Source organism: Mastigoproctus giganteus, chromosome 1 (assembly GCF_048544385.1).
Source record: "Mastigoproctus giganteus isolate SK-2022 chromosome 1, ASM4854438v1, whole genome shotgun sequence".
Lineage (NCBI taxonomy): Eukaryota > Metazoa > Arthropoda > Arachnida > Uropygi > Thelyphonidae > Mastigoproctus > Mastigoproctus giganteus.
Window position 1 is genome coordinate 248,204,663 of NC_143575.1, and position 27,635 is coordinate 248,232,297.

Genomic DNA, 27,635 nt, shown 5'->3' on the forward strand with positions numbered 1-27,635 from the left:
AGAAATACAGGGAGGGTAATTGTGCAGCCAGATTTGAAGTTCTCTGAGCAATCAATGCATACAGGCGGCCAGGATAGCTCATGGGATTTTGTCAAAAATATACAGAAAGTTCGCCAGCAAGGATAAGGAAGTGATTATACCATTGTATAAGGCAATGGTCAGGCCACACTTGAGTACTGCATACAGATCTGGAGGCCTCATTTTACGATGGATACAGGGCTGCTGAAACACTTACACATAAACGTGGAAAGAAATTTGTGAGCGAAATAAAGGGGTAAGAAAGGCTTCAGTTCTGCAAACCAGCATCTGGAGACTAGGAACCTGCGACTTGATCTGATTGAAGTGTTTGAAGTCTGAATGGATTGAGGAAGCTCAATGCTGACGGGATTATTTGTCTTGCTCAAATTGCACACGAGGAGGCACAAATTCAAATGGAGGAAGGACAGTTGCAGAACAGAGGTGCGGAAGTTTGCCTTTAGCAAGCGGGTGGTTGACTTAACGGGTGGTGGAAGTTGATAGTTTAAATAAATGCAAGGAAGAACTAGACAAACTATGGATGGAATGAATAGGTGAAATGAGAGGTGTCGTTTTATTTTTGTCTGATGCAATATAAGCTTGCTTTCTTGCAACATTTGCCACTGTTAATTCTAATGCTAATACTAAAAAATTTAAACACGTCTTGGCAGGATATAAAAGACGAAATATTTAATTACCAAAGTGTGCTTATGAAAATAACTGCGTCAGTCCATATGTGTGTGTGTGTGTGTGTGTGTGTGCGTGCGTACATACACTGTCAAGTGAAAACCTAACCACCTACCTAATAGTGGGGCCGCAAAGATCGACACACAGGGTGAGGCACGGACTATAAAGACTTCTTAATATTGCAGCAAATATGTTATTCTGTAGCCAGAATTGCGTTCCGTGCATCTGCGATAGTGCGTGTTGGTGGATCCAAACGCCAGATATGTCATGTTCAACAGATCCGTCGTTTGAATTCGCCACCAGCAATATTGTCGTTCTCGTGTTGAACGAACCACTCTTGAACAATAGTATAACATGGCAGCGCGCATCATCCTCTGAAACATACCTGGATGATTATACACACCACTATACTTGTACTTTAACAGCCACAATAAATAAGTAGTTTTTAGCCTTCATATGGTTTAGGGAGAGGCGGGCTCAAAAAAGTACCAAGAAAATATCTCCGATCTCAAGGCACTGCCAGTTTTTATTTGGACCAGGTCATTGTTCCTCCCCGCTTTTTCGCTGTATGCTCATCTACTATCTACACGGCACACGAAAACGTGATTCACCGGAAAATAAAACTTTTTTTTAAGTTCTCACTGGTTGAATGACTTCGTTTAGTTGAAAAATTTTGGCAATGGGTGGCCATAAGCATGGCTATTTTAACAGGCACCTACGCTGAAGGCCCATGTGGAGGGTTCGTTGGGTGTCGATCCTGCAAACACCGCTGGTTAAAGTCCACGGATCACGTGGTACAAGGGGGCGGGGGCAATTGCATCACTACAAATGCACAGGATCATCAAGTCGAACCATCGATGTCAAGTGGACCGATCAGATTCATCCCCTTCCTTTTAGAATTTATATAAGTAAAGAAATCCTTGCTGTTTTTCTTAGCATCTTTTGCCAAGGATTTCTCGTAATCTGCCTTCACCTGCCGAACCTCCTTTGTGACCTGATTACAGATTAACTTATATCTGTCATATGCTTCTGAGTCGCTTGATAATTTATATGCATCCCATGCATTTTTCTTCTCTGTTACGAGTCTCATTAGTTCATTTGACAACCATTTAGGCCTAAACCTTGAACAATATTTCTTAATAGGTATGAACGTTTTAGTAGCTTCCACGATTAATTCCTTGAATGCTTCCCACTTAGAATTTACTGTTGGTAACATCGTCAGTTGATCCCACTGTACAGAATTTAAAAACTGTCGGAGACCACTGTACTCGCCTTTACGGAAGCAAAAACCCTTTCCTTTACCCCTGATAGTAGTTAAATCTCTAAGTAAATCCCACGTCAGTACACTGTGATCACTGCCACCTAGTGGTTCTTTTATCTGCAAATTCCTAATACATGAATGATCACTGCTGATAACCAGATCAAGAGTATTACTTTCTCTGGTTGCCTCTCGAACATGCTGCTGCAGAAAACAATCATCCAATAAATCCACAAAAGTCTGACTAGTGTGTGAGTGCCCAACCCACAAGTTCCAGTCAATATCTGGGAAGTTAAAATCCCCCATTATAAGACATTCCGATTTACTAGCCCACTCTATTTCTCTGTACAATTGTTCATTGTACTCATTAGGCCTATAACACACTCCTACTCTTATTTTTGCTTTCGCAGTGCTTATGTCACACCAAACTGACTCAACAGTGCACTGTTCATCTATATCAACTGGTTGCACTTCTTTTGATTTTATGTTTTTCTTTATTAACTGCATAACACCTCCTCCCTTCCTATCCTGTCTATCCTTTCTGTGCACATTGTACTCCCCAAATTCCAGTTCGGCATTCCTTATATCTGTGTGACACCACGTCTCTGATATCCCAACAATGTAAACACTACCAAAGCAACCTATGTTAAGGAGTGTTATATCTTGTACATTTGATTTAGGTGCATCAGCAAAGTCCATATTGTGCTGTAATATTGTCTGTAAATGTGGTCAATTTGTCTGCTGGATAAAAACCGAATTTCTGGGATAAAAAAAGCACTACCTCATGTGAGGCTAACCCAGCCAAGTTATGAAAAAGGCCCATAAAAATTCCTGTTATTATTATTATTATTAGATATATGGTGCAAGGAAGCCCAAGGCTTATGCTGCACCAGCCAAAAAAAATTCCCAAGTTACTATGAGTGAGTGAGTGAGAGAGAGAGAGAGAGAGAGAAAGAAAGAAAGAAAGAGAGAAAAATAAAGGAGTCACCAAGAAAGAGAAAAATGGTGATATCCAGCTCAGGACCCTGGGTGTGCCAAGCCCATACTCACCAGATGTGAGCCCCTGGGGTTGTTAACGGGATTCAAACTCGGGTCTTTTCTATCTGGTGTGGGGAGGATGGCAATTACACCAACTGTGCTACCACGAGGGCTGTTGTGTACACAATATGTAAAAATTTTATTAATTCATACATGTTGCTTTCTCCTCCTACAACTCACCTTTACTTCTACCTCATTTTCATCAAACATCATGAATAGTTAAGCTAATAAACTCATCTGAAAAAAAAAAACTAAGCCTGAAGAATTCCAATTTATTTTGCAAATACAGTGGAGCTTTACGATTGGATCACCATACAATCAAATCGCTTTACGATGGACTCTTCATAATAAAATACCATTCACTATACGATATGTAGTAAACGGCAATCACTGAGCAAATTAAAATAAATTTAAGCTTACATATATAGCTTTATTAATACTGTAATATATATACAAATGAACTGATATTTCTGTTCACTGACTTTTTGGGGGATGGGGTGTAAAATTTAAAACAGTAAAAAAGATAAGTGATCAAAAACAAAGAATGTGGCATGCACAAATTGCAAATGTTGCACAATATGCGCAAGTGAGATACGGAGTAACAAGTTGACAAAGCTTAAAAAAATAGAGATGAAGAGAAGATTCTGAAAATTTGTTTATGATTGGAGAGAAAGGGGAAACACATTTCACCATAACATAAAAACCACAGAATTCCAGCTATCAGTATTATTCCAGCCTCAGTACTATCCATTTATAATAGATTGCGCTAACAGAAAAGCCCAATAAACTGGAAACTTCAAATTGTTTTTATTTTATGGTATTGACCTCCAGAAATGTGCTTTAGAAAAATATCACAAAGGCGTTCAAAATTGATTCTTATAACTGAACATATGATGAAAGGGTAGTGCATTTTAATGATTTCAATTGGTTTTTTGAAATTTGTTTCTATAAAGCAGCTGATTCTATTAACCAACAATCATGTTAACCAGTGCCTACTTATTTCGATTTACAATGGTCTCTGACCAGACCACGTGGTCCTTCCTCTCAGCCAATAGCATTTGTAAACGTGTTGGCTGTTTTTTTGTTTTTGCATCCTTTAGTTGAAGTGATTTTTTGTGTTGTGCTTGACTTAAATTTGCTGTTCTTAATTCATGTACGTACAACATTGTGTAAACTGCAGTAAGAAGAAATTTTCAACTTCCAAGGTCTTGGTACAAATTACCAAAAAACAATGTGTTATTGAGTCTACATTACAATATTTTCATAATACAATGGTGTCTCTGGAAGGGATGTATATCATAAAGTGGGGGTTAACTGTATATGTGATCTGTTTCAATCTCAATAACATAGATTTCCATCTAGTCTGCCAGGCACACATTTCTCTAGTTAAAAGAATAACAATGCACACCACAAAGTAACACCCTTCCTTATCTGGAATATCCTCCTTTTAACTTCTGGCTAAAACTCTCTACGACATTCTGCAAAATTCATTTGTTGTCCCATTGTTTCTTAATTCAACATATCTCTCAAAAACATTTTAAACTTAGCCTTCTTCAATTTAACTTTCTCAACAGTGAAAAAAAATTTCCTTCCCAATTTTAATATTCACAACTCCAGCTGCTATCAATGACCCAGCCAGTGGAACTGCTCAGGCTTCTGCCATCTTTTTTTTTTTTTTTTTTTTTGATTTGGTAGTTGTTGGCGCATCGGCTTCTGTGGCCATATTGCACCTCCCAAGGTTTTTGCAGTACTTTGATCCAAGCCCGAGGCGGGAATCGAACCCGCGACCTTTGGGTTGCCGGGCAGGTACTTTACCCACTCGGCTAGCCTTCTGCCATCACTAATGACTTAACTTATTTACCTGTTACCATACCAGGCAATCCTACTTGCATACTAAGCACTCTCGATGTATTCTTCAACTCTTTGAAGTACTCTAAGTTAATTTTTCTCTAAGTATTTCAGATCACTTGATGATGCACTTTTCAAATACAGCTTTTATCCACGGCCATTCTCAAGTTCACGTTATCTAACATTAAAAAGATTCAAAATGCAATGAACTAAGGCCAAGGAGTTGTATTAGAAAAGAGCAATATCAAGTTGTGGTCTTAAGTACCTAGATCACAAATAATTGTCTACGTATTCTCTGGGTTAGTTATGTTAAGCACCAAAGCATTTAAGGCCACAGGACATTGTATATCATGTCTATAACTGTGTGTAATCTTTGATCTGTTTGCTGGCTTTTTCAGATGAAAAATCAGTTTTCTGGAGTAAAAAGTCATGCAACCCTTGCTGATTGCAATATAGAGAAAAAAGTTAAAAAATAAAAAAAAGAGACACCTGATGAGGTCAATGTGACACGTGATACTGTATAATGCACAGGCAAATCACTAACATAGGAGCTGCATAAGATATTCTAGGAACATACAGTGTTGTTGTTGTTTGTTTGATTTATTGGTGCAAGGGCTACTAAGGCCATATAATATTATTTGGTAAAGGCTTGATAAACAGGTGGATTTAGATTAGATGGAATTTGTTTATTGGTCTCAGGAAGGTAAAGAGATCATTTATATCTGGTTTGTCTCCAAGAATTTTCTGTAAAGTAAGTTGATTAGAGGAACACAGATCTGAAGAGAAAGCTGCTTGTTGCTCTCTTAAGTATAATGGGCAATGAAGAATATGATGTTTTACTGTGAGTTGAGTTTGGCAGTTGCTGCATACTGGAGGATCATCCCATGTGAGTAGGTAACTGTGAGTTAGGTGGGTATGCCCAATCCGCAATCTAGAAAATACAACTTCTTGCTTCCTATTCCCTCTGAGGCTTGATGGCCACAGCTTGTGATCATTTTTAATTTGGAACAATTTATTGGTTTAGGAACAGTGGCTATCACAGATGATTACATTGACATATGTTGCTGTTGTGGGTTGCAGATTTGTGTCTATTGAGGAGAGACGTTGAATCAGCAAACAATCACATTTGCGAATTCAGTATGTGCCCTCAATAGACCCAATTTATTGCTCATAATGATTTTTTTCCTTTCAAGGCCTTTAGTAGTGAAATACAAAAATTAAAAAACATACTACTATGGATAAGCATGGTTAATGTAAAATTTAAATGTATCTTCTAAATAAAATGACATCATAGGAAAACAGAACTATTTGACACCGTTTCGCCTTTGTTGGGATAATGAGACACCTCACTAAAAATGGAATGAACTTGTTGAAAAGCATTGTATTGTTACTAATATATATTTTTTTAAATGTAAGGTACTACATTTAGGCAGTACCTTGTATTTAAAAATAATACAAGGCACAAAAGCAGTAATCTGCAAAAAACATACCATTTTGGTAATATACCAAAACCAAAGTAGTTAATAATTAAAAAAAAAAAAAAAAAAAAAAAACTGGGATGTAGATTAAGCAAAAACAACTGAGGCTATGAGGCATTGGTATATATTGTCTGTAGCTGTGTTATGTGGTTAGTTTGCCTGTTTGCTGAACAAAAAAACCCATTAAATAACATAAGCTCACATAGTTGTCAAAGAAAAATGTTGTCTTGGCAGATACTGTTGGTTGGATGGTGTACAGCAGTTGATGATGATGATGTGGCAAGGGAGCTGTATATCAGTTGTACGTCTTTTTTAACCCAGATTTTTGTTTTATGGTTTTGAAAGAATGGAAAATAATCTAGCACAATGTTAATTTCATACTGATGAAGCACAGGAAATTGTCAAACAGTTGTGCCGCCAACAACAACCAAATGACCTTTATGAGCAGGGTATAAATAAATATGGTATATAAATGGGATAGGGGGTCCAAATTGCGGTGACATTTAGTTAATCATTGGCATACTTTTTTTTTTTTTTTTGAAAAATACAATAAGTTATTGGTAAAAATTAATCCTGTTTTCATTTAACTTGCCCTAGTTTGGGCAAATATCATTTTGTAAACTACATAAAAGTAGATCATGAGTTTGATGCCTGAGCTATTCCATGTGCAGATTTTTTTTTTTTTTTTTTTTTAAATCTTAGTCCCCTTAATAAAAGCAAGAAGTACGTTCAGCCTTGTTAAAATTTCCAATTTTCATTAATTTTTATTCTAATAAAGTACTTTTGATACTGGGAATAACTAATCAGCTCTAATGAGATCCAGCACACTGTACGTGGAAGGAGAAACACTTAACAATATCCCATTTCCAAAATCCCATGCCAATCAGTATATGTCGCTGATTTAAATTCACATTCATGCAGTAGCCTGGTGAATGCACCAGACTAGTGGTTTTGATTAATTCTAATGTTAAGAAAATATTACTGTATAATGAAGTATTGAAAATAGATGCCCATATTTATTTTTACAGTACATTATTTCACATTTATTCTTTTGCACTAAAACCGCTATCACAGAACCAAGTGCAAGGATAACAACCCTACCTATTAAAATTAAATTCTGCTCTTTCTATGTTTGATTTTCATTTGATAAAGGAACAGATGTAAATATTCTCAACCCGTGCATAGTTTTGATTTCATTTTGTAGAGCCTGTAAAAAAAATGAAAAAACATACAGTTGTTATAAAATCCACTATTTAAAGAATGCGATTAACCATGATTTCAATAAAGTACTAATCCGTTTCTTTTTTTTATAAGATAAAAAGATGGAAAGTTTTGTTAAGGAGATAATAATAGCGTCCACTAAAAGAATATTGAACTAACTAAGAACTTCAAAAATATGTAGTAAAAACAAAATCATACACTTAACTTCTAAACTAAATGTTTCCATTATGAAACCAAATAAAAAAACAAAACAAAACAAAAATGGTGACTATTTATTATCAAATTTTACAATAACCACTTAACAAAATTTTTATTTGCCCTATTCGTTATTTGAGAAGCAGATTAACAATTCAGATGCCAATCAAAGGATAGGATTTTAAAATGTAAATAAAGCTAAATAGAAAGCTAAGTAATACCTTTGTGTCAAAGAACAGAAGCTGCAAAAAGAATACCTTACCACTTAAACTACTAAACATTAAAAAAAAAAGTTATTTCTGATGGAAAACAAACTGGATGTAATAATAATAAAATAAAAGCGTGTACAAAATTTGATTTAACATATAGTCAAGTTAAATTTTAACACATGCACACATCATTTTAACATCAGAAATAGTAACCACATATAATCATGATACTAAAACATTTGAAGGAAGCCAAGAAGATAAAAGGTAAAGAGATCTGAATTAATAAATAAAGAGAAAGAATAAGTTCTGTAATTTCATTCTTATATCTTTGATCCAGAAGAATAAAGCAAGATTAGCCAATTAACAAGTCTAAGAGAAGAATACAGAAGAGGATCTAGTAATGATATTCTATTGCCAGCTGGACAAGAAAAATTTTGTCTGATTTGTTTAGGTGGTAATGCCATCCAAACTTATCCCAGATGGAACGAGTTTGGTATAAACCTGAGAGCATTTCTCCAAAAGAACTGATTTTTATTTCAATTAGTTTAACAATGGGGATCAAGTTGAAATCACAGTGCATTTCTGATCTAGGGATGGTATGAGGGATAAAAGCATATTTTCATTTAGTCCTTTGCAACATCAGAAATTCCACTGTCAGATGCTCTGTAAGATTCAATTTTACAACTTCCAACCAGACTTCAGCACCACACATGGAGAGAGAGGTGAGAGGTTAAATATTTCAGGAAGGCAGAGGGATTTGAGAAGCAACAAATTCTGAGAAGCTAGTTTTCAATTATTTAATTTTTAACCGATTAATATGGAACGAAGAATACTCTTAATTCTCATGAACTGATTGAATAAGTTGTCTCAATCAGCAGAAGTTGGAATGGAATTTTTTCTTAAAGAATTCTATTCTATTCTATTAATGACTACATCCTCTGAAACAGTTAAGATAGGAAAAATGGTTCATTAATGGGGTTATTTGATTAGGCTTTTTCAGATGTGGAAGGTATTGCTCAGATTTTCACATCATATAAAAGAATGCTAAGAATAAAGGCAAAAAAAAAAAAAAAAAAAAAAAAATGACCACCCCCCCCCTCTCACCGAGATATCCTCAGAACATATGGACTATAGATGAGCCTGATCCTATCTACAAAGAACAAATAAACTGCATCACCAGAAATGCAAGAAGTGTTTGAGGTGATTAACAATCTAACTGGCCTCTGCAAATGATGGAACTAGAGCCTTAAAAAAGTGTTTCTAGAGAACAGATAGAGTGGAAACTCCCCCTTTTCATAATGAACATGAGAAAAGTGAAACGGCAAGACTTGCTGAGTGAGAGAAGGAAGAAAAAGATCTCTGAAATATTTTAGTAGAGAGAATATGCAGAAGATATGGCATTAATCCTTGAAGACCCTAGGATAAGAGATTATTGGCACAGGAAAAAAAAAGCTAATAAGTCAGTCACTATTTGCAGTATTTGAAGACAGAGGAAAGGGTCAATAATATACATGCTAGCAAATTTTATAACACAGTTTGGAGCACTGTTAGAACTATGCTGACAAGAAAGGAAGGAGCCTATTAATTTTGTTTTTTAGGATGTCAGAGCAAAACTTTTCACTTGAGACAACATTTTTGAGAAACATTAATTTTGTTTTTCATTAATTTCATTAATTGTTTAGGAACATCTAATTTAGATGTTCCTAAATAATTTTGTTTTAGTCTAAAGACTTGATTAGTCTTGGCCCATCAAGATTTAGAAATGGCAAAAATATATACCATTTTAGAGGTTATATTAATAAAAATTCTTGCAAGCTACAAATAAAGAGCTGTAACCAGAATATAATTCCTCGTATCATGTAGCTGTTGTGGACAGTAAAAATTTCCAGAAAAACGCAGCATATCAAACAGTTTTGTGTTAGAATCACACAATCCTAGACAGGCACTGTTTGAGATTTCACTGTATGTATGTGAAATCTCACACCCTGGTTATTTATTTTTATCAAACAAATCATTAACCTCACCTCATTAACTAACTGATGCTGTTGAACCCTACTTCTACCTTGAAACTCAGCAGACTCCACTAAAATTTCAAACATTGACCCACAACCACCTAAAAAACAATATTAAAAAAGTCCTAATTTGAAGCATATTATTACAAAACCATATTATCAATAAAATAAACTTTATTGTATGTTATAGTCACTTTATGCAATCTCCATTAGAGTCAATTCATCATGAAGCAGCCATAGATATACAACGGTGCTCAAAAAAATTGCATCACTTGCAAAATTTACCAAATTTCTAGGGGTTCGAGCCCGTCACCACCAAATACGGAGGATGCGGAAAGGTTAGGGAATGACCACTGCATATCTTGGAGCAATATGGCCTTAGTTGCTAATGCTCCTAAAAACCAAATAACAAACAAACACACAAACCAAATTTCTGTGAAATTTGGCAATATTACATATATGTTTTGTAATAGCATTACTCTATTGTATCATCCATCTCTAGCAAACCCTTTTTTTTTTTTTTTATTGTTTGTTATTTGGTTTTTAGGTGCATTAGCAACTAAGGCCATATTGCTCCGAGAATATGCGGTGGTCATTCCCTGACCCTTCTGCATCCTCCGTATTTGGTGGTGACGGGATCGAACCCCGGTCTAATCAAGAAGCGTGTGTTACGCACTGCTCCTTAGATGCTCCTTCCCACCTGGCTACAGAGGCGCAGCAAACTCTTTTAGATGATGCCATGTGCCATACATGATTGCATCACCCTAGCAGCAGTATAAACACAGTGCACATGCCACAAGCTGAGTACTCTGTGCTACTGCAATGGCTAAGTTTTTCACAATTAACACCACGTAGAAAAAGTTTGGCTGCTGCACTGAATGCAGAGGAACATTCTATGCATGAAACTGCTAAAAGGATTCACCATAATTCTATAATAAACATGCCACAGTCAACAGTGGCATGTTTATTTCAAAAAAATATTAGAAACTGGCAGTCTAAACAGAAAGAAAGGAAATAGATGTTCACAAATATTTTCTGAAACGCAGGTTATTAAATAGGATAGATTTTTGGTCTGTCTGTGTGTCTAAAACAAAAAACCCTCATCAACAGATCTCAAAACAGCATGGGAGGAGGCGACTAGAGGAGTACTGCTACAATACATAGATGCCTTTTCTCATTGGGATTAGTAGCACATCACCCAAGAAAAAAGGCACTTTTTTTACCAAAAAAATGGAAGACCAGCATCTAAGTAGACAAAAGAGCATGCCATAGGTCTGAGGATCAGTGGAAATGTGCTATTTTGATTTGGACGGCCAGCAGACTGTTAGATAAAGAGAAGGGGGAGAATTTCATCCTGACTGCATTGTCTCCACAATGAAACATTCTGCATCTGAAATGATATGGGGCTGTATTTCATATAGAGGAGTTGGTCATCTTCAATTTGTGAAGGATACAGTGAATGCTGAGGTGTACAAGAACATTCTTGTGACAAAATTACTTCCCATAATTAAGGATCACTATGAGGATGTTGCCAATTTAATTTTTCAGGACAGCTCTGCTCCATGTCATAGAGCCAAACCGTAAGTACTATTTCATAAAATTAGCAAAAGTTTTAAATTTATGAAACATCGCACTCTTGCTTAAATAAATATAATTTATTTCGCTGTCTTTACTATCCATAGGTGCAAAAATGGTCAAATGATAAATCAATTCACACAATAACATGGCCTGGGAACAGTCCAGACCTCAATCCAGTTGAAAATTGTTGGAATAAAATGGATGCTTTAGTAATGCAAAAGAAACCAAAAACATTTAGAGAATCCATGTTTGGTACCATGAAATTTTCAAGGAATGCATTCAGAACCTTATCCAGTCAATGCCACAACGATGTGCAGCAGTCAGGGCCAGTCCCAAAATTTGGGGAGGGGTCCCTGTTCAAGAATTACTTACGGGCCTTGGGATCCTGTTTAAAACGGGGTATTTTTATAATAATGATTTTTTAATTTTTTCCAAATTTTCCAGTAACTAATAAATAATTTTATGTTATACTGAACAAAAATTTTAAATATGAATAATATTTAATACATTAATCAACAATATCATTTAACAACTGCAGTCATTACTTATTATTTCCTATACTTCCAGAATTTAAAAACAATACAGATATTACTGAAAGTGAGTATAACATAAAAATGGCATTTTTAAATAATGTACTATGTTCAATATCCCACAAAACATACACATTGAAAATGAAGTATAAACTCTACTTCTAGCAATTTTCAAGCGACTTGCACAAGCGCTCTTGGAGTGATAATAATGTGGGTCATTAAGACGGCAGTAGGCTTGTTAATAGAAATGTAGATGATATTATTATTTAGACCATATGAGCGTGGGGCCCTGTTTGACAGAACCAGTTAAACATGCTTGTGGCAGCAGTCATCAAAGCAAGGGGTGGCCAACAAAATATTAGTGTGTTTTGTTGTGGTTTTTTGGTTATATAGCTGCCTGTCATCCTAGTACAAGCAAAGTAATGTGGGGGGGGAAATCACTGCTTCGTCATTTTCTTTCATTACTTTGAAAAAATCACCACTTCTTTAATAAAGTACTTATTTCATTTTTCATTGTATATTTACTCATAAGGCATAAAAGTAAATTTTTCTACAATTAATAGTTTCATGTGTGTATTGTTATTACTTATGTTCTTTCAGCTATTTTTAAAAGATTAGCTGCCAGTATATAAGGATAAACAACCTAAAAAATGAGATTGTACAAAAACATTATGGGAATCCTGTTGTCTCGAAACTTTACTAGACGTGTTGGACAGACAACTTATGTGATCGAGACCTGCTAATATTCGTAAAATCGGACAGATGCTAAACTATTGTGATTTTCCCTTGTAGAGAAGCTGAGTCCTCATTTTGAATTTAAATCAAGGTTTTGAAATTTAACCAAATCAAAAATAAAAATAGAATACTAAATATAATAAATGGGATCTTAAGATATTTCAAGTCAGGAAATCTCTTACTTGAGATATTTTCCAGGAATAACTGCATCCACGTAAGATGTAATCAGAATAGATGGCAATTGTTTCAAAGACCTGCTTAAAGGAAGGGAAAAAAAAATCTTGCAACAAGACAAAGGAATAAAAATAAGCTTTTACCCTAAATCCATGCATGGCAAATAATTGAGAGTATAATGGGAGAAGATTACCCAAAGCTTGATGGAGGGTTCCCATCTATATCATCTTCAAAGGGGAAGCGAGCATATGTCAAAGGCTTTATATATAGCCCCGGCACAAAATACAACAATGGAATGTACCAGGGCTATATATACCACCTTCGACACGTGCTTGCTTCCCCTTTGAAGACGAAAAGCCCCATCAAGCTTCGGGTAATCTTCTCCTACTATACTCTCAATTATTCGCCATGCATGGATGAAGGGTAAAAGCTTATTTTTATTCCTTTGTCTTGTTGAAAGGTTTCCCCCTTCCTTTAAGCAGGTCTTTGAAACAATTTCCATTTATTCTGATTACATCTTAAGTGGATGCAGTTATTCCTGGAAAATACCTCAGATAAGAGACTTCCTGACTTGAAATATAATCTGAAGATCCCATTTATTATATTTAGTATTCTAAAAATGAGGTGATGCAATTTTTTGAGTACTAGTGTGTGTGTGTGTGTGTGTGTGTGTGTGTGTGTGTGTGTGTGTGTGTGTGTGAGAGAGAGAGAGAGAGAGAGAGAGAGAGAGAGAGAGAGAGAGAGAGAGAGAGAGAGAGAGAGAGAGAGAGAAAGTAAAAGCCTGGTAGCGTACTCCATTTCTTTGGAATGCAATAATAAAGAAGTGGTTTAATACCAATAATAGATTATTTAATCTATTGAAGATAACTATTTAAACTACTTCTCTCAATATATATGAAATAATATTAAATCCAAGACCTTTGCATTATTAATTCAAGATCAAAATCAAAAATTATCCTTTAATAAGCCCTGTAAAATGATTATTTAATTCATCAAAAGTAAAAAAAAAAACTGGAAATCCTTCATTAGAGTAGTTCGAGCACTTCAAGGTGTCCGAAAAGTCTTGAACCATAAGAAGTTGGTTAAAATAATTTATAATTAAATTAATTTTTAATTTATAATGAAAATTAATTCTATTGATACTATCAAAGAAAAGCATTTAATGTTGTATGGGCATGTAAGAGACTTCCTGATTTGAAATGTAATCTTAAGATCCCATTTATTATATTTAGTATTCTAAAAAATTAGGTGATGCCAGAAACCAGATATCCAAAGGCTATCCTGAAATGGATACTTCCAGGAAGAAGAGGAAGACCTAGGAGGACATGGATGGATGTAGTACGGAGTGCATGACAGTCTGAGGTTTAACTGACCAAGACACCTTAAACCGTACTTTATGGTGGGAAAAAATTCCTACGAAAAAATAATTTGTAGGCTGAGGAAACCCATTGTAAATGGAAACACTCCTCTTGAACAAGAAGAAATTAATTCTCTCTCTTCTATTTCAGGATAGCTATAAATGACTGAATTAAGTTTACAAGCATGTACAGAGATTATTCTTCTATGTAGACATTATAACTGCTCCACAGAATTATGGAAAATAAATTCAATAAATGTTACCCTGAAAGAAATAGAGTAATGCCATTCTAAAGAACAAAAAATTTGAACTACACGAAAATGCTACTATTGCAACACCTCACAGAAGATGATCCTGACTAGTGATTAGAACTATGCAAATAGTTCCCCAAGAACAATGAACAAGACAAAAATTATCTTTTTTAAAAAAATATTTATGTGATGCACTGTTTTTGGATGAAGCAAATTTTGTGTAAATTAAGAAGTTAACAAACAGAACCACAGATAACGTTCACGAGAAATTCACATTGGCATTTCGGTAGCAAAGAGCAAGGAGCCTAGAGAATAATAGTGTAGTATGGCATTTGGGATACAAAAGTCATTAGTCAACTCTGCTTTACTTTATTTTCTTAATTTTTCTTACTACAATTTTCTACACTCACAGTGGTTTATTGGCACTGTGAGTGTAGAAAATTATTTACAAATGCTAGGGGTGAGTTGATGAGAGAAACTGATATTCTTGGAGGGAAAGCCAGATTGGTTCATTCAAGACAATGCTCTGTTATACAGGCGGGCCTCGATTAATGCGATTAATTCGTCCCGCGAGCGAATCGCGCAAAACGGAAACGCATTAATCGAATATCATAACCAATAGGAAAAATTATAATTGGTACTTGACCTTCTGGAATGTCCATAAAGAATTTTAAATAACTTTTAAATAATACCTTTTAAATAACTTTTTAACTGCATGCCATGTAAAAGATAATAAAAATTATAGAATTAAATGTTTATTGTTCAAAATATATAATGGAGAAACTAACTATTTGCTACAGAAATATTTGAACACAGTCGTTTGAACAGTTTTGGCTTTCGTTTTTTCATCATACAATTTCCGATAGCCGACAACAAGCTTCTCTAGGCCCTGGCGAAATAACATGCTTCTTTCGATGTTAGGATCAACATCCATTACCTTTTGTTTAGGGTTCTCTGTGATACGAAAGATTTTGCCTAGTTCTTTTACCGTTATCTCCTTTGAGGTAACATTTTCATCTGGCTCACACTCTTTTTCTTCAGCTTCTTCGTGCGCACGCTGTTGCTCTATTTGAAGGAGATCATTGTCACTTAGCTGTTCTAAATGCGAATTCAGTGATTCTCGAACGTTAGCCGCATCCAAGCCTTTGAAACCAAGTTCTTTACCAATATTAGTTATGTCTTCAATAACTTTTTGAACTGCATCTTTGAAGAAAGTAAAATCGTTTGCGCGGGGTAAAAGATGCTTCCAAACTGCTCTCATATTGCTGGCTGTCACTTCTTCCCATGCTGCATGAATGTTTTCAATGGCCAATCGTATGTTATATTTTTTCCAAAATTCTGGTACAGAAATTGCATTATCTCCTGTTATAGCTTCAAGTGCCTGTGCAAAGGTTCTGCGGAGATAGTAAGCCTTGAAAGTTGCAATCGTCCCCTGGTCCATGGGTTGCAATAACGAAGCCGTATTCGCCGGTAAAAAAACAACTTTCACATTTTCATTTAAGTCACCAAGTGCAGAAGGATGTCCAGGTGCATTATCTAAAAGCAACAGAGCTTTAAAAGTAAGATTATTTTTCTTGCAATAGGCTTCAACTGTTGGACAGAAATAAGACGTAAACCAGTCTTCAAATAGGGCTTTGGTCATCCATGCTTTTTTATTTAAACGAAAAATGACTGGAAGAGTGCGATGGCTGTATCCTTTTAAAGTCCTAGGATTTTGTGCACGGTACACAAGCATGGGTTTCAATTTAAAATCACCTTCAGCGTTACCTCCTAATAAAAGTGTTAGTCGATCTTTTGAGACTTTATACCCAGGTTGTGATGCTTCATTTGCAGCCAAATAAGTTTTAGTTGGCATCCGTTTCCAAAATACGCCCGTTTCGTCTACATTAAATATTTGCCGATCGTCGTATTCAGCATCCTGAATGATTTTTTGCAATTCTGCAGGAAATTTGGCTGCAGCATCTTCATCAGCACTAGCAGCTTCCCCTGTTACTTTAACATTATGCAGTCGTGCTCGATTTTTGAAACGTCCAAACCACCCTGAACTAGCAACAAACATTTCAGTCTCCCCTTGATATTTTGTTTCTTTGAGCTTAGTAAAAAGGTTAATAGCTTTGCTCTGAATATTGTCCTTAGATAATGGAATTCTTTTTTGATTGCAATCTTCTATCCAAATTGATAAAAGACTTTCCATTTCAATCATTATTAGAGTTCTGTTTCTGGTATTTTGTAAGACAAAAGAAGATGATGAAACTTTACCTTTCTCTTTATATTTTTTCTTAAGGCTCAAGATAGTTCGTACGGTAGACTCACTGTATCCTAGATCTCTTACGATTTTCGCATGGTTTGCACCACGTTCATGTTTTTTAATAACTTCAAGTTTATCAGCTAAAGTAATAACTTTTTGTTTTTTTTTATTACAATCACGTTGTTTTTCACTCTTTCTTTTATCCATAATTAACAGGGGTAGAAAATTAGAATTTTTAAATACGTCTGCACGTGACTTTATTAGGTGGAGACAAACAAGTAACACGTCTACTTAGTTGATGGAACACACTGAGGCAGGAAGCGGACAAACGCTTGTTTATTGACAGTCAGACATTTAGTGCGCGATTTGAATCTTTTTCAACTATCAGAAATAAAAGATCGCGTTAACTGGAAATTTGAATCGCGTAAAGTAAAAAGTGGTATCATTTTTTCCAATCGCGGTAACTGAAAACCGTGTTAATCGAACTCGCGTTAAGCGAGGCCTGCCTGTACTATGTGCACTCAGTTCATCACTGGCTAGATGAAACACTTCCAGGATGTTGGATTGATAAAATGGGGACCAGTAGAGTGGGCTCCCAGATCATTAGATTTAAACAACTTGATTTAGCATGTTAAGGCTACATAAAGCCATAAGTTTAGGGTGAAATTTTCTAACACAAATCATCTTCAACAAAGAACCGAAGAAGTCTGCAAATCCATTACAGCAGAAATACTGCAAAGAGTTCAAACATATTTTTAGATAGAGGGTACACATACAAAACAAATTTTGCATGTAAAGTATTTCCCATACAATTTCAGATCTTTCAGACACCTTGAACATAGTAGTGGTCCTTAAAAGGGAGATCTGAAAGGACTATATCAAGTAAATACATCACATGCTTAACAAGCTTAAAAGCCACATTTTTCAATGGTGGCAAGCAGGCCACATGAAATCACAAATGCATAGTTACATTCAAGCCAAATAAGCTATGGTCCAGTGCATAGCATGTGCAACCACAAGTAAGAAAGTTGTGGGTTCAGCCTCCCAGATACTGTATTTTCCGGCTTATAAGATGTAGTTTTTTTCGTGAAGAAATACTCGGAAAATCACCCTGCGTCTTATATGGTCAATGTCAGAGTAGGCCTAAAGACTACCGGCAATGCATTTTCGATGACGCAGTGCCGGTAAACTGAGTTCTGAAAGCTTCCCTTTGAAATTCATACCAATTTTACTCAAGATTTATCCGTTGAAATATATTTTTAACAATTATCAGTGGTTACAATCTATGGCAACAATACATACTAGTAATCTTTTTTCGTGGAAAAATTTGTTGAAATCTGCGTGATATGAATCTCACAATCAGACGTAAGTAAAAACTTGTTTCATTTTCCCATGTGTTTGCTTCCTCTATAATATGATCTCGCACTTTTATGGTATTCCTCTATGATCTCATGCTTTTATGGTATAGTGGGCTAATTAGACTGGATCAGGATTTTTCAATTCCAACCGTCTTTTACGAAGAGAAAGTGACGCCCGTATTTGTCTTAGGGTGAGTAAGAATTTCTGTTACGTTACTTCTATCAGCTTTTTTCAGAAACAAACATTTCATTATTGGTTGAACATTTACCCAAGCATATACCATTATTTTGAGAAAAATATATTACCATATTTAATTTTATTATTATTATTTTCTCCAAAATATTATTTTTATTATTTTGGAGAAATATATATATATTTTTCCAAAATATGTGGCCAAAACTAGGGTGCGTCTTGTATGCTGCGTCTTATAAGCCGGAAAATATGGTAATTAAGTCCAGAGCTGTACAGTATTAGGTTTCAACAAACATCTAGAATTTTCCAAAATCCAACAAGAGCAAAGTTCCAATTAATGGATTTAACAGGTTCTAACATATTAAATTATAAACTGACAAAATTTTTCTGATCAGCTTTAAATTATCTAATCACCAGATATATCAATGCTTAAAAAAAACCAGAATTTATCTACTAGTCCATAAGCCATAACTTTTATTTGATCTCCTCTCAAAAATGCCAATAAATCAGTTTTCCAGAGTTATAAAAATTGCTAACTTAATCTTCGTTAGCATATAAAAGGTCTTAAAACTTATTTATTGTGAACAGAAATGATGCTAAACTCAGAAAGGCTTGTAAGCTACACATGCATGCACACATTGGTAATATCACACTGATACATTAGCAATACCACACTGATGTGCACATCAATGTGGCATTACTGAAAGAAATTATCATATTTTAGCATACTGACTGTTAGGCAAGAATACACAAACAAGACAATTCATAAGCAAGGCTCAAGTAAATTTAGGATGAAAGCCTCATGCTATAAGAACTATAAAATATTCTTGTGCAAGAAGGAGAATAGCCTCATTCTGTACATAGCAACAAGCAAACTAGGTTTGCTACTTAGTGATTTCATATTGTGGAATTAATTCACCAAATAAAAAACACTGCTCCAACGGAGAAATACTTTGCTATTTATTTGAAGTGTATGCCACTACCCATACAGCGGATGAAAAAAAAACTCAAGTGGGTAAAGGCACACATTTTAAATAAATAACACTGGAGCAGTGCTTTTTATTTAGAGTAGTACAATACTGAGGTAACTCGCATCAATGCAGTACGCAGTCAACCCAGCTTGCTAATGCCACGTATATAATGATGAAATACCATACTTTTACAACTTAGGTAAGCAAGCCTTAATACAGGTAACTCTCGTATAACACAGTAGTTAAGTTCCAATAAAATCTTGTGTAGTGCGAAACTGTGTTATACGGGACTAAGAACCAGTACAAAAAGGGTTATTTGTTATTTTGGTTTTTAGGAGCATTAGCAACTAAGGCTATATTGCTCCGGGATATGCGGTGGTCATTCCTTGACCTTTCCGCATCCTCCGTATTTGGGCACAAACAAAAAGGGTGAGTTCCAAGAGCTAACAAAAATACACCATTTTGTTAAGAAAACTAACAAAAATACATCATTCTAGATTTTGTGTAGCTTCTGCTCTCTTTAAAAAATCAGTAATCTGGGTTTGTTTGCTTTTGCTTGATAGACCTTTGTAATTTCATTGTATGGAACTAAGCATTTTTGAACCTGAATTAAAAAAATAAGATTCCATTTGCTTGGCTAACTTTATGCCTTTCTGTATACTTTTTAGTGTAAAATTTGAAAGTTCAGAATTTTCATCTGTGCTATCATCCTCTGAATTGATTTGATTTGCCTCCGATGCCATTACCACCAAATCCACTTCGCCAGCCTCTTTTTCTACCAGTAATTCTTGGGCATCTTCAGTAATCATATCTTTTTTTTTTTTTAGGAGCATCCCCAACTAAAGCTACATTGCTCTGTGTGTTCAAATTGCGTGTTCTGCGGTCAATTTTCTATTTTTCTTGAAGAAAAATCCGAGTTTCCAGGAGAAAAAAAATCATACTACCCTCACCCAACTAACTCAGCCATGTTGTAAAAAAGACCCATAAAAATTCCTCATGTCATCGACAGGGTTCAAACTTGTCTTTTCCACCTGGTGTGGGGATGATGGCGATTCTACCAACTGTGCTACCCACGAGGGCTTCAGTAGTTATATCGTCAAAACCTCCTCCTACCAACTTAGCAAGTTCTACTATCGCATGGATTCCATTTTCTGTCGGTTCAACCATATTTCCTGAATGAACTGACTCTGGCCATACATTTTGCCAACATGCATTTAATGTTGACAGTTTTACTTCATTGAGTGATAAAGCTATGATTCCAATACAGTAACAATTGAAAAATGTGGATCACTTCAATTTTCCCTCAATTCAATTTTTTTCAAAATCCATTGTAACAGTTTTCTGATGTAATGAGTTTCAAAGGTAGATATAATGCCTTGATGTACAACTAATGTTCCTACTACCACCTAGAAGTTGTACTAGGTGGTAGGAACATTAGTTGTACTAGTTTGGATGGCTTAAATCTTTTGGATGCCTGGCACGTTATCCAATAGTAATAAAACTTTAAAATCTAGATTTTTCCACAAGTTCAACAAGCACAGAATTTTACCTAACACAGGAATTTTCCAATAATTTTTTTTTTTTTTTTTTTTTGCATAACGATTAGCAAGCCAAAAGCGGGGATTCACAAAAAAGAATGGAAATGTTGAAAAATTACATCCAACATAATAGCAGAGTTTTCCCCCTCACAAAAGCTCAAAAATATCGTGTTATGAGAGGTTGCCACAATTCTCTAACCATGTCATATAAGTACTGTATTGTGCAAGGATTGCTGCACTTTATTAATTGTGTTAGAACAAAACCATGTTGTAGAAGTACCATGTTATATGGGAGTTGCCTGTGATTTGGTTATTTATGGAATTTTATTGAAATTCATATTGGATTACACAACACATGGTAGAACCTTGAAATTTTATCAAGGTTCTACCATGTGTTGTGTAATCCAAATGTTGTCAATTGTGCCACTCAGGTGATACAACTGACAAGCTTGGATTACACAACAAACATTTCGGAGCTACATGCAGCCTACATGTTTGACAACCCTCCTTTAAAATATGATCACACTGAAATAACTACTCATATAACTATTCTCATATATCGAAATAAGGGAAAATTACTGCTGATTCAGTTAAAAAAATATTTATCCGCAAACGTTTTCCTTACCTGAAATGTCAGTTACTTTAATTTCATTTGCCTTAGGAAATTTCTCTTGTAATATTTTAATAAGACTCTGTTCACTATTTGTTGGCTGTGTACACACCATTCGAGAGAGCTAAAGGGGAAAAAGAGGGACAAACAAACATTACCAATGCCACAAATTGAAAATATTAACATTCTAAATTCTGTAAATAGTACACATTTCAAGTGTTTAAAACAAATCTACTTACTGGAATTTAATTTATAAAATGCAAAGAAGAAATTTTTATTCATTTACAGTAATATATATATATATATTACTGTAAATGAATGTATATATATATATATATATATATATATAAAACATTTAAGTGATATGTTATTTTACAGATAACATCTATGATAAAATCATAGTAATTTGGCCTAATAGGAGTAAAAAAATAGAAAAACATCTGAATTGCAGAATATAACAACATATAAAAAAATATTTTTTTAAGATGAGCTTATAAAAACAAGCAAATTTATTCCCAATTCAGCAAGACAGGCTAATTTAAATGGTATTGGATACAAATGTATAATGAAAAGAAAATTACGCTGAAAATTGTCATGCATGTAAACATGGAATACTATGTGCACTTGGAACACTATGTTCAAGTATGGAGAATGCATCTAAAAAAAAAAAGACTTGAGTTTCTTTTAAATGGTCCAAAGACAGACAACATGTATGGCAAGATTGACAAAAGGGCACTCATATAAGGAAAGACTTTGAATATGTAGGTTAAAGAGCTTGGTAACTAGGCAGTTAGTTTTTTGGTTTTTAGGAGCATTAGCAACTAAGGCCATATTGCTCCGGGATATGCGGTGGTCATTCCCTGACCTTTCCACATCCTCCGTATTTGGTGGTGATGGGCTCGAACCTGGTCTAATCAAGAAGCCTGTGCTATACACTGCTGCTCCTTCCCACCTGGCTACGGAGGCGCCTGGTAACTAGGCACCTTGGTAGAGATTTAAGGGCGCCTCCGTAGCCAGGTGGGAAGGAGCAGCAGTGCGTAGCACACGCTTCTTGATAGACCGGGGTTCGAGCCCCTCACCACCAAATACGAAAGATGCAAAAAGGTCAGGGAATGACCACTGCATATCCCAGAGCAATATGGCCTTAGTTGCTAATGCTCCTAAAAACCAAATAACAAACTAACAACTAGAGATTTAAGTGAGGAGTATAATTCTCTGAGAGGTATAAGTAAAGTGAATGAGGATTTTTTTTTTTTGGTACGCATCGGCTTCTGTGGCCATAATGCACCTCCCAAGGTTTTTGCAGTACTTTGATCCAAGCCCGAGGCGGGATTCGAACCCGCGACCTTTGGGTTGCCAGGTAGGCACTTTGCCCACCCGGCTAGCCCGGTCGGTGTGAATGAGGAGGAAATGTTAATTGTTATAAATGATTGCATAACCAGGGATCATAAATTCAAATTATGGGGAAAGAGGTTAGACTGGATTGTAGGAAATATTCTTTTAACCAGAAAATTGTTAATTACTGGAATAAATTACCTCCTTGGGTGGTTCAGGCTGACAGCTTGGGGAAATTCAGAGATCAGCTGGATACCTAAAGAGGGAAACATATAGGTTGTTTTCTATTTTTAAATAAAAATTTTAAATAATTTTATTGTTTTATTTATTTTTATTTAATGATTTATTTTATTTTTATGGATAGTGGAGAAAAGGCCTGTGTCTTCCTTGCACTATATAGCTAATATTAATAACTTTTCCAGCAGGGACAAAGAGACTATCTCTCAGTATAAAGCAATAGTTACGTCACACATGTTGAATAATATAGACACATCTGGAAATCTCATTTTAGGAAGTTCATGTTTATGGAAAGAGTAGAGCAAAAAGATCAGTTGGTAACATAAAAGTTATTCTTACTGAGAAAGACCAGGGTTCTGAAACTACAGTATCTAGAAACTAGGCATCAATGTGGTGACCTATTTGAAGTGCTTAACTTTAAAAGGCTGATAAACTAAATGCTTATGGTGTCTTTACCCTTTCTGAGGTAATAAAGGTACATGAGGGGGCAAATTTAAATTGTAAAAAAGATGGGTGAAGCCCACATATGTGGAACTTTGTCTTTAGCTGGAGAGTAATATATTGTTGAAATAAACCTCCTAGTGTTGTGGAAGTGGGTAGTTTGAAGAAATTTGAAAGACTGATTAATTAATTTTCATTAAATTGCATAACGATGCTGCGGGTAAAAGGTTCTTTTTTCTTTTTTTTTTTGGCTGATGCTGTATAAACTTTCTTCCTTACATTTTTCCAGTGCTAATAATAATATCCATTTTGCCACTGTTATGTAATACATTTTGATGTCACCTTTGAACCTGTCTAAATTAACAACAGCAATTTCAGCCCAACTTACAGCCCACATACAAATAGCATTTTTTATAATTTTTAATATTGGCAACTGTCTTTTCTTCTCTTTTGTCCTGGACACAGTTGAAATCATCATCAAAAAAAAAAAAAAAAAATGCTCCTTAGCTGTTTCCTTCAATAGAAACTTTATATTTTATATTATATCAGGGAGCTCAGTATGGCTCCCTGATCCACAGAATACGTGCTGGCTTTGATAGTACTATATAGTAAATATGGATCTGCACATCCTACTTGGGAGAATGTGCTTGAGAATATTGCTGTTGTGATCACTCATTGCACTGAACTTTTCAGACACTTCAATGTCATCTACACTGAAGGACTGGACTAATATACAGAGCTTGAATCCTAAGCTCTTTAACTGATGCATTAAACTAACATAAACTTTAACTAAGGGATACATTAAACTAGTATCTCTTAGTTAAACAAACCTAAGTACACAAGTATCTACTCTTATATGCTTTTCCCACAACCAACAAGGTAGTGGGAAAAGCATATAAAAAATGCATAACTTACATTTTTCCAGGTTGTCAACTTCAACCACCTAGGAAGGTAGTACACATTCCAATAGCTGACAACATACAGGCCAAACAAACTTCCACAGGCCCAGTCAGTTAGCTTTCCACAACAGTTTATATTTAACCCCCCCCCACACACACACAGTCATATTCATTTTAGTATAGAAATTCACATTCATTTTTATTCTCTCCCTCTTCCTTATTTCAATCAGATACCCCCCCTTCCTCCAAGAGCCCAAAACCTACATTTTTTATAGTTTCTCCTTTTATGGACATCCCTTTATTCTCATTGGACATGTTGCCCATCTTGTCAGGTGAGAATAACAATTTTTTTTTTTTTTAAGTCTCTGGACCCTTTCAAGAAGTTCAATAATTTTTTTTAGATGTAGCCTCTAAACCCAGACAGAATATTCAAAATGTAGTTTCACCACTGACTTCTATAATAAAATAAAACAATTGCCTCCTACCCAAATGCAAAGGTGTGGTAAATCATTGATAAGCCACCATGCACCTTCCTGGACACATGCTTGCACTTCAAGTCTGATTGCATCATGATACCAAAGATGATAGTATTTCAGCATCTTAGACAATATTGTCCAACATATGTCTGCATGAGAGAGTGTTCACAGGCCAATTTGCATGTTGTGCATTCTAAAAAAACTCAGAGCTCATAGGGAAGAGGAGACCTTATTCCCTCTGGCCTGAGATTAGTTAAATGCCATCCTAGTTAAAAAAAAAAATCCTCTGAGAATTCCTCATCTATGATAACTGAACTGAAACCTCTAAAAAGGAGTGATAAGCTTTTGGTTTGGTTTTTATGGTGCAGGGGCAACTAAGGAGTGATAAGCTGTGTTATTTGGTTTTTAGGAGCATTAGCAACTAAGGCCATATTGCTCCAGGATATGCGGTGGTCATTTCCTGACCTTTCCGCATCCTCCGTATTTGGTGGTGACGGGCTCGAACCCCGGTCTAATCAAAAAGCGTGTGCTACTCACTGCTGCTCCTTCCCACCTGGCTATGGAGGCGCCAAGGAGTGATAAGCAAAACCATCATACTGACAGAGAACAATGCTAGTTTATTTATGTACTTGTATCTACCCTAAGCATCTAGGCAATACTTTAAAACATTTTTTAAATATTTGTATAAAAAAATGGAAAAATATAAAGTTTCCCGTTACCTGTGAAAAGTACTGTCTTATGTTTATTCCTGTTTCGGTAAAATCCAGATTATGGGTACACCTCCGAAGGAAGTGGTTTCTTTTGCTTGAATCCGTCTCGAATTACTGCCATAAACTAACCTAACCTTTTTTTCACTAGTCAAAAATGAAAGTCTATTAAAAAAAAAAAACCACACTTCTTTTGCTTGAATCCATCCCGAATTTGGCCATGCCCACAACATGGTGACACCCATAATCTGAAGTACCCAAGGTGTACCGATAATCTGGACATCACCCCCACATTTATACAGTGAAAGATAAATACGTACAGTATTTTGAAGTCTCCTCTGGTGTTACAAATCTGCATCAAACAATAACTATTTCTTCACAGTCAATACCTGCACACGTTCAACAATTGATCAGATAATTTGCTGTAGTGACATAACTATTTTTCAAAAATAAAAATCAGACACACTACTAAGTTATGCCTTCTGTAAGACCATATTTAGCAATCAGTCACTCCCTTATTCATAAGCAATTAAAAAAGCCAAATTATTAAAACTTGCAATATAACAGCTTTCCCCCAGGAAAGCAATGTTCGGTAAAAGCCACTGCGGAGACATTACTGATTACTGCTGAATGCCAAAATGAATTGTACCCTTAATATTGACAAATATTATAAATTCAGCTTACACTACCAGTTAACGATACAATATTTGGCTGAATTCCAGTTATGGGTACACCTTGTCACCACATTGTGGGCATTATTATTATTATTAGCCATATGGTGCAAGGAAGCCTGAGGCTTATGCTGCACCAAACAAAAAAAAATTTTGATTTACCTTGTGACCTAGAGAGAGAGAGAGAGAGAGAGAGAGAGAGTAGAAGGAAATCACCAAGAAAGAAAACGAGAAGAATGATGATATCCAGCTCAGGACCCTGGGTATGCCAACCCCATACTCACCAGATGTGAGCCCCTGGGCATGGCCATATCCGGGACGAGTTTAAGCAAAAGAAGTGTGGGTTTAACAGACTTTCATTTATTATTATTACTAGCCATTAGTGCAAGGAAGCCCGAGGCTTATGCTGCACCAGCTAAAAAAAATTTCCAAGTTACCCTGGGAGAGAGAGAATTACAATGTAATCACCAAGAAAGAGAAGAATGATGATATCCAGCTTTTTTTTTTTTTTTTTTCGCTAGTGAAAAAAGGTTAGATTAGTTTAGGCCAGTAATTCGGGCCGAATTCAATCAAAAGAAGCCACTTCCTCCGGAGGTGTACCCATAATCTGGAGCATATTTTACCCGATATTTTACCAAAATTTAAACTGGAAACTATTCTCTTACACCAGACTCATAACTTAGAAGCAATTTGATACACGCCGATTTTTAACTTTGGGTGCTCAGGTGCAGGTTGAAATACATTAGAAGCTTTTACATCTATATTTAATTTCAACTGCATTTTACCAATTCTGTCGTTTTTGAATGTGAGAAATAAAAATAAATCACAAACCCAGAAGCGCCTCGAGCACCTAAAAGCAGCTGATAACGATTGCATATTATACAACAAATAACATGCTACCGACATAGCACTACTCTGTGCGACACAGTTACCAAATCATACACGTTGCGCCCTCTAAGAATATGAACTAGAATATCATTAAAGCCGCATTTATTATCCCTGAAAAACTTCTCCCGAACCACTTATTAATCAAATATTGTACAGCAGGGTGGACGACCGTCCCGATTTAGAATTTCAAGTCCCGCTTCCCGATAATACCATCATCTGTCCCGATAAGGGAGGAAAAAAACTTTCATTTATTTATTGACAGCCTTCATTCCTCATGTAAAGGCTAGAAGGAGGGGATGGAACCCATTGTTCTGCCAAATTTATTATTATTATTATTATTATTATTATTATTATTATTATTATCCATATGGTGCAAGAAAGCCTGAGGCTTATGCTGCACCAGCCAAAAAAAAAAGAATTCTGAGTTACCCTGAGAGAGAGAGAGAGAGAGAAGTAAAAGGAACTCACCTAAATTTC

At 35.5% G+C, this 27,635-nt stretch overlaps 1 protein-coding gene across 2 annotated transcripts; it reads right to left on the reverse strand.

Moving 5' to 3' along the window:
* Positions 1-7,318: 7,318 nt before the first annotated feature.
* Positions 7,319-27,214, reverse strand: LOC150091737 (bolA-like protein 3). 2 transcript variants are annotated; one of them, XM_090385426.1, is made up of 4 exons: positions 27,102-27,214; positions 21,520-21,628; positions 9,974-10,062; positions 7,319-7,531 (listed from the first exon to the last, which is right to left on the reverse strand). In XM_090385426.1, the coding sequence occupies exons 1-4, from the start codon at positions 27,174-27,176 to the stop codon at positions 7,451-7,453; spliced, it is 354 nt and encodes a 117-aa protein (XP_090241552.1). In that variant the 5' UTR covers positions 27,177-27,214; the 3' UTR covers positions 7,319-7,450. The 2 variants fall into 2 exon arrangements, with proteins under 2 accessions (XP_090241552.1, XP_090241561.1); XM_090385435.1 differs by lacking the exon at positions 27,102-27,214 and adding an exon at positions 23,041-23,096.
* Positions 27,215-27,635: the final 421 nt, after the last annotated feature.

Excerpts from the sequence above, each read along its gene's own strand:
- LOC150091737 (XM_090385426.1), bottom strand. The coding sequence starts at position 27,176 with ATGTCGGTAGCATGTTATTTGTTGTATAATATGCAATCGTTATCAGCT. Across the intron at positions 10,063-21,519 it reads TAAAGTAACTGACATTTCAG|GTGGTTGTGGGTCAATGTTT; the intron begins GTAAGGAAAACG and ends ATTGTTTTTTAG. Across the intron at positions 7,532-9,973 it reads AGCATCAGTTAGTTAATGAG|GCTCTACAAAATGAAATCAA; the intron begins GTGAGGTTAATG and ends TTTTTTTTACAG.